The sequence below is a fragment of the Chelonia mydas genome, chromosome 27, assembly GCF_015237465.2.
Source record: "Chelonia mydas isolate rCheMyd1 chromosome 27, rCheMyd1.pri.v2, whole genome shotgun sequence".
In the NCBI taxonomy this organism is placed as follows: domain Eukaryota; kingdom Metazoa; phylum Chordata; order Testudines; family Cheloniidae; genus Chelonia; species Chelonia mydas.
In genome coordinates this window covers 1,786,469-1,794,493 of record NC_057860.1, presented here as the reverse complement: position 1 = coordinate 1,794,493, position 8,025 = coordinate 1,786,469, and the positions used below count along the sequence as shown (strand labels likewise).

The following is an 8,025-nucleotide window of genomic DNA, read 5'->3' as shown; positions in this document are numbered from 1 at the left end:
CCAACCCCCTGCTCAAAGCAGGACCAATCCCCAATTTTTGCCCCAGATCCCTAAATGGCCCCCTCAAGGATTGAACTCACAATCCTGGGTTTAGCAGGCCAATGATCAAACCACGGGTTTAGCAGGCCAATGCTCAAACCACTGAGCTATCCTTCCCCCCCCCCGCCCCCATGTGTTCTTCTACTGGTTTTTGAATGTTATGATTCCTGATGTCAGATTTGTGTCCATTTATTCTTTTGCATAGAGACTGTCTGGTTTGGCCAATGTACATGGCAGAGGGGCATTGCTGGCACATGATGGCATATATCACATTGGTGGATGTGCAGGTGAACGAGCCTCTGATAGTGTGGCTGATGTTATTAGGCCCTGTGATGGTGTCCCCTGAATAGATATGTGGGCACAGTTGGCAACGGGCTTTGTTGCAAGGTTAGGTTCCTGGGTTAGTGGTTCTGTTGTGTGGTATGTGGTTGCTGGTGAGTATTCGCTTCAGGTTGGGGGGCTGTCTGTAGGCAAGGACTGGCCTGTCTCCCAAGATTTGTGAGAGTGTTGGGTCATCCTTCAGGATAGGTTGTAGATCCTTAATAATGCTTTGGAGGGGTTTTAGTTGGGGGCTGAAGGTGACGGCTAGTGGCGTTCTGTTATTTTCTTTGTTGGGCCTGTTCTGTAGTAGGTGAATTCTGGGTACTTTTCTGGCTCTGTCAATCTGTTTTTTCACTTCAGCAGGTGGGTATTGTAGTTATAAGAATGCTTGATAGAGATCTTGTAGGTGTTTGTCTCTGTCTGAGGGGTTGGAGCAAATGCGGTTGTATCTTAGAGCTTGGCTGTAGACAATGGATCGTGTGGTGTGGTCTGGATGAAAGCTGGAGGCATCTAGGTAAGTATAGCGGTCAGTAGGTTTCCTGTAAAGGATGGTGTTTATGTGACTATCGCTTATTAGCACAATAGTGTTCAGGAAATGGACCGCTTGTGTGGATTGGTCTAGGCTGAGGTTGATGGTGGGATGGAAATTATTGAAATCATGGTGGAATTCCTCAAGGGCTTCTTTTCCATGGCTCCAGATGATGAAGATGTCATCAATGTAATGCAAGTAGAGGAGGGGTGCGAGGGGACGAGAGCTGAGGAAGCGTTGTTCTAAGTCAGCCACAAAAATGTTGGCATACTGTGGGGCCATGCGGGTACCCACAGCAGTGCCGTTGACTTGAAGGTATACATTGTCCCCAAATGTGAAATGGTTGTGGGTGAGGACAAAGTAAGAGAATGGCAGTCAAGATTAGACCCCAGAACTACAAGTTCCATGCTCTGACCACTAGACCACGCTGCCTCCTTAACACAGCAAAAATGCACTTCCATACACACTGAATGAAAGCTTCCTCATGATTTCTTTAACAGAACTGCAGGCTTGTTTAAAGGCAAGGGGGTTTTTGTGTGCTCTCAACCTGGAATTATACCAGGAGTAACCCACTGGCCATCCAAGAAAGATGTAGAGGTTTAGACAGCTGTTCTGACTTCCTAAATTTGCACAGTGCAAAACAGCCCCAAATGTAATACATGAAAGAGAGGGGGAAACCCTTCCATTGCCTTCATGCAATTTGCAGAATCAAGTGACAAGCCCAGTCCCACTCCCCTTTCATTATCAGTGAAAGATCCCTGGTTCCTCTAATTCTGGGTGTATGGAGGGGGGCTAGAGTGAAGGAAAGAGTCCTGATAGTTTGACAAACATTCCTGGTACTTCTCCTAATGGAAGGTCAGATTAAGCTTGGCATTTTAATTCTAGCGCTACACATGCTGGTGTCCAGTGGGCATGTAGGCCCAGATCCCTGACTGCAAAGGAAGTCAGGAGCCTAAATACCTTTGAGGATCGGGGCCTTAGCCTCTACAACATCGACAACTGCCCTGGAAACTTTCCAAGAGACAGCGGTCTGTACCCCATATGATTTGCAGGACACCAAGCAGCAGCAGACCTGCCCCCCTCCTTCCCCCGTAGTACCGCTGCATTTTGAGATGTTCCCGCTGTCTCAGTTTCCAGTGCAGAAAAAGACAGCACAGGGTTGTGAGGTTCAGAGCTTGCATGGGATTGAGGAGACCCTTGATTTCACGTGCTTGTGACCAGCTCTGTGTAGGCCACGTTTGTCTTATCGGCCAGGCTTTGGGGCCATGCCAGGTGCATGGGTAGCCCACCAGTCACCGATTCGGAGGTCCATTTCTATCCCTGCGGTGTGCTGAGATGGCACACACTCGGATCTTTCCTTCATGGCTCGTTACAGAGCCCAGAGCTTCCAGTGGAGATGGGGGAAAGCAGGTTTGCTGTTCAGCCAGGGAAGGCGTGTGGGTAGGGAGTGGGGAACACAAGCCATCCTCCCGCAGTGCTGGGGGCCGAGTTGGCACAGGCCAACCCCAGGCAGTGTGCGCGAGGGGTGGGATTTACACACATTAACCCCAGCCCCATTTTACAGATAGGGAAACTGAGGCCCAGCGAGGGCAGGGATTGGCTAGGGCGGGGAAGCGAGCCAGGACTGGAACCCAGCAGCCCGGGTTCAGAACCCAGCTCTGAACACTGGGACATGTCCCTCCCAGAGAGAGCCCAGGAGACGAGGCTCCCCAGCCAGGATTAGGACCCAGGAGTCCGGGCTCCCCTCCTAGCACAGCTCTGTGTCTGCAGCAGCTGCTTGGCTGATCGCGGGGGAGGCGGGAGGCTGCGAAGAGAAGGAGACACTGTCCCTTTAAGACGGGACTTGTTTCTCTCTCTCTGGTTTGTTTACATCTTCCTCCGCTCCAATCAAGGTCTCATCACAGTCACCTCACATTTTACGCAGCCCCCAATCCCTGGTGTCCTTCCGCCTCCCACGCGTGTGTCGCTTTTAGGCCCCTCTCGCTTCCAGTCGGAGTTCACCCCCCACCCGTACCCCCACGCTGCGACCGAGGGGGCAAAGTGGCCCAATCCGCAGTCTCATCCGCTCAACGCACGAAGCCATCTAGGACTATTTTGGATCGTACCATTCCTCTTCATGGGGAGGGAAGATAGCACATTCCGCGACACACATACTGAGAAAAAGGGAACCGTCTGGCTACTGACTTTTGTCCTTAGAGAGCTCCTTGAAGGTCGCTTGGAGCCGTTCGAGTTTAAGACCCCTGAAAAAACAATGGTAGGGACCAAGTGCCACCCCTACTCTCTCATTGGTCTAGCCGCAGATGAAGGACCAATCGTATTCCCGAAGAAGCCTCGGAGGCCAATGGGTGGTACTGTGCGCCTGGCCACGCCCACTTCTCGAGCTGATTGGCCGCAGGAGAGGCTCCGCCGCAACTCTGGGAACCGTAGTCGCTCCAGCAGGCGAGGGCCAGGGAATCGATCGGGACGGGAAACCACACATCCCAGCATGCTCCGGGACACGGGGTGAGCAGCGCGCTTGCGCGGAGTGGGGCGGGGTCTGGCGCCTTTATATAAGGCGAGGCAGCGGGCTGGGCGCTGCAGTTGGGAGCTAGGAGCGCAGGGCTCGGGAGGCGGAGCCCCGGGGAAGGGAGGGGCTGGGCGGAGGCTGGCCCTGAGATGAGTGTGTCAGGTCTCGGCGCAGCAGCCAGGCAGCGGCCCGCTCCGGGGCGGGACCAGAGGCGTTAACCCCTTCGTGCCCGCGGACGCGTTAACCCCTTGGGGCCTGGCGCGGACTGACTCCGGGGCCCGGCGGCTGGACTCCCCGCGCTGCCCGTTCCAGATGCGCCAGGCTCGGGCGCGCCGGGCGGAGAGCGCTCGCCCCTGAGCCCGCCGCGCCCCGCCGGAGAGAGCCCCGCCTGAGGCGCCGAGCCCCGGCCCGCGAGGAGCAGGAGCTGCCCGGCCATGGCCGACCCCCTGCTCGCCGAGCGCCCGCCGCCGTCCTGCCCCGCTTCGGCCGCGGAGCGCGCGGGGGGCGCCTCGCCCCGCGAGCCGGCCGGGCGGTGGCCCGCGGGAGGAGCCGAGCAGCGGGCGGAGGAGCGCGCCTGTCAGGCCTCGCCGCCCGCCGGGGCAGGCCGGGGCGAGGAGGCGGAGGGCGGAGACTGGGCCGCCGGAGAGGGGCAGCCTCCCGCGGAGGGACAAAGAGCCGGGCCCCGGCCGGCCCCGCCGTGCCAGGGCTGCGCCGGGCCGGGGGGCCCCAGGTGCCGGCCCCCTGTCGGAGGAGAGGAGGAATGGCGGCAGCGGCAGCTGGGCAAGAAGAAGCACCGGCGGCGCCCCTCCAAGAAGAAGCGGCACTGGAAGCCCTATTACAAGCTCACCTGGGAGGAGAAGAAGTTGTTCGATGAGAAGCAGAGCCAGCGGGCTTCCCGGCTGCGAGCGGAGATGTTCGCCAAGGGGCAGCCCGTGGCTCCGTACAACACCACCCAGTTCCTGATGGAGGATCACGATCAGGAGGAGCCGGATCTCAAGACTGGCCTTTGCCCCAAGAAGGCTGCCGCTAAGTCAGATGATACCAGCGAGGAAGACTTCCTGGAGGAGGCGGCGGACGAGGACGGAGGCAGCGACGGGATGGGCGGCGACGGCAGCGAGTTTCTCCAGAGGGATTTCTCAGAGACTTACGAGAGGTACCATGTGGAGAGCCTGCAGAACATGAGCAAGCAGGAGCTGATCAAGGAGTACTTGGAGCTGGAAAAATGCCTTTCCAGGATGGAAGATGAGAACAACAGGCTGAGGATGGAAAGCAAAAAATATGGGGGGGACTCCGCAGAGGATCCTAGGGTAAGAGAACTCGAGTTGGAACTGGACATGTTGAGAGCTGAGAACCTGAAGCTGTTGAAAGAGAATGAACTTCACAGACAACAGGAGAACTCTCTTTCCAAGTTTGGAGAGTGAAACTTTTGGGGGTGGGTGGGTGGGGGGTGGGACTTTTTACAGTGATGGAATGTAACATTATATACATGTGTATATAAGACAGTGGATCCTTTTTATGATACATAATCAGAATAAACCACAGCCTTGTATTAGTTTTTGAAGCTATAGCTATAGTGTAGTGTGTGTTCTGTTAACTATGTGCAACTGAGAATGCCCCCTTTTTTAAGGCAAATGTGACTCAAGGGGAGGGGTGTGACTCTTTTTGATGTGCAAGTAAAATTGAGTCAATTTATGATGCATTTTATGTTTAAACCAAAAGGGAAGAAAATCCAGGGGGAGGGGGAAAAACCTAGGGAATTGTAAATCGGCCAAATTCTGAAAACAATAAAATTCATTAGTTCCAATAAATTTAATTACTTGTAAATGTAACAGTTTCAGTGTGATTTCTAGAAAAATATTCAAAATAGCATTCTCCTAGCTGGGAATAAATTTTGAATAATTTTTAAAGTGATATTTGTATTTTTAAATGGCTTTTATTGCCTAATAAATCAACAGAACTAAGGCTTAAACTTAATTCTTTTGCATCTCTGCTCCCTGCAGACTACAGAACTTCCTATTTCCAATTTTAAACCACTAACACTCTAATGTAAGTGGGTTCATATAAACCCATTTTGTTTTCCGGTGGTTTAACAAATATTTTTGCTGTAACAAAAGTAAATACAGTAGGGTTGGTGGGCAAGTGGTCGGTTCTATACTTTGCTTCTACTTTATCATGTTTTTGTAGTAATTCACTTCTTAAAAAAAAAAAAAAAATTACACTATGTTGGCCTGCCTTAAATTTCAAGGATAGTTCTGAATTTCTCATCTTTTATCTGTCTAGAGCCGATAAGAACCCAAATAAGCACTGCCTACATTTGTTTGTTTACAGGGACCTTGATTTTTTAATATACTTTAAACTCCAGAACAGAAGTCTGATCCTTTAATAAACACTTTAGTAAAATTGTGCAATAACCTTTAGGAGTTTTAATGTACAGAAATGTGACCCACAAGTGATGGGGATAAGGTCGGTCAGTGAAAATTGTATTGCTATCTTAAAACCTATTTTTCTAACCTCTGAATCAATGTCTTTGAATTGGAATAAAAGCAAGATCCAGGGGAGAAAAAAGGAGATACCCGTATTCTCTCCAAACCGCTCTGTATAGTGTGGAGTGTGGTGTTGGTTTTGCCTTGTGCTGAATATTTTGCACTATTACGTAATCAGAGGGTCAGACTCAGGACATTCTCTCAGGGGATAGACCAGTGAGATCTCCTTCCCCCTAAAAGACAACCTGATGTGGATAGTAGATGCAGCCATCCTAACCCATAGTAAAGCCATAACTAGTAGCCATTTAAACATATGCAATTTTCAATTAATCAGCTTCATACTGAGTGTGAATATTTTTACCAGTTTTGATACTAGCCTGTATGTAGGGTTTACTCAACCCTACCTAGTCAGTATCTGTGCAGCAACTGGGCTTAAAATACAATATGCAAGTGGAGCAAGTTAAATTCACCAGCTGAAGGCAATTGTAGTTGGGGTGGGTAGCACAAGTAATCCACATTTCAAATAGAAATTGTGTAAATTAGTCAAGTGAATTTGACAGCTGGCCATGGAATGACCTAGGGACTCCAATATTAAGGATCAAGATGGATTTTAACTACATGTTCCTGGCAGAAATTCTGCTTTAAGGCATGTATTGATATCAATTAACTTTGGAAAGAAAAAGACACTATTAAAGATCTATTTGTGGTAAATAGGTTTGTCTTAATTTTCTTTCCTTCTGCTATGACATCATTTAGCTGGGGCTGGTGCACTGTAGCTTCAGTTGTAGAGAAAGAAGTCTGGTGTGAAGTAGGCACTGCAGCCCATAAGATCAGCCTTCTGAAGGGTAAGAATGGATGGCAGAATTCAACAGCAGGGAATGAGTTTAATTATAAGTACAAATGAAATTCTCTCCAAGGAATATCAAGTCTAAAAATACTTTGTTTTTAAACTCCCACTATTCTTTCAAGTACTTTGTGTGTAATGTTTCCACAAATCATTTTTTCTTTTGAATTATAAAACATGCAAGACAGTGTTACATGTAACATTTTCTAGGATGGAGGCTAAGGTACAAAAAGGGGCAACAATGATTTGGGGTATGGAACAGCTGCCATATGAGGAGAAGTTAATAAGACCGGGATTTTCAGCTTGGAAAAGAGATGACTAACGGGATATGATAAAAAGAAAAGGAGTACTTGTGGCACCTTAGAGACTAACACATTTATTTGAGCATAAGCTTTCGTGAGCTACAGCTCACTTCATCAGATGCATTCAGTGGAAAATACAGTGGGGAGATTTATATAGAGAGAGAACATGAAACAATGGGTGTTACCATACACACTGTAACCAGAGTGACACTTAAGGTGAGCTATTACAAGCAGGAGACCGGGGGGAGGGGAGGGGACACACCTTTTGTAGTGATAATCAAGGTGGGCCATTTCCAGCAGTTGACAAGAACGCCCAAGGAACGGGGGGGGGGGGGAGATAAAAATGGGGAAATAGTTTTACTGTGTGTAATGACCCATCCACTCCCAGTCTCTATTCAAGCCTAAGTTAATTCCAATTCAGCAGTCTCTCGTTGGAGTCTGTTTTTGAAGTTTTTTTTGTTGAAGTATTGCCACTTGAGATGATAGAGGATACTTGAGTACTGTGCAGATGCGGTCACCCCATCTCAAAAAAGATATACTGTAATTGGAAAAGGGCAACAAAAATGATTAGGGGTATAGAACAGCTTCCGTATGAGGAGACTAGGACTTTTCAGCTTGGAAAAGAGATGGCTAAGGGGAGATATGATTGAGGTTTATAAAATTATGACTGGTGTAGAGAAAGTACATAAGGAAGTGTTGTTTACTACTCATAACACAAGAACTACGGGTCACCCAATGAATAGGCAGCAGGTTTAAAACAAACAAAAGGAAGTTTTTTTCTCACAACACACAGTCAACCTGTGGAACTCCTTGCCAGAGGATGTTGTGAAGGCCAAGACTATAACAGGGTTCAAAAAAGAATTAGGTAAGTTCATGGAGGATAAGTCCATCAATGGCTATTAGCCAGGATGAACAGGGATGGTATCCCTAGCCTCTGTTTGCCAAAAGCTGGGAATGGGCAACAAGGGTGATTAACTGTTCTGTTAATTCCCTCTGGGGCA

At 49.3% G+C, this 8,025-nt stretch overlaps 1 protein-coding gene across 1 annotated transcript; it reads left to right on the top strand.

Annotated features, from left to right (window-relative positions):
- The first annotated feature begins 3,448 nt into the window (after positions 1-3,448).
- Positions 3,449-5,357, top strand: HEXIM1 (HEXIM P-TEFb complex subunit 1). Its single transcript, XM_037887031.2, has one exon. It carries the CDS (start codon positions 3,830-3,832, stop codon positions 4,814-4,816), a length of 987 nt encoding a protein of 328 aa, XP_037742959.1. The 5' UTR covers positions 3,449-3,829; the 3' UTR covers positions 4,817-5,357.
- The last annotated feature ends 2,668 nt before the right edge of the window (positions 5,358-8,025 follow it).

Bases quoted from the DNA above. Each gene is read 5' to 3' on its own strand.
- HEXIM1 (XM_037887031.2), top strand. From the start codon at position 3,830: ATGGCCGACCCCCTGCTCGCCGAGCGCCCGCCGCCGTCCTGCCCCGCT.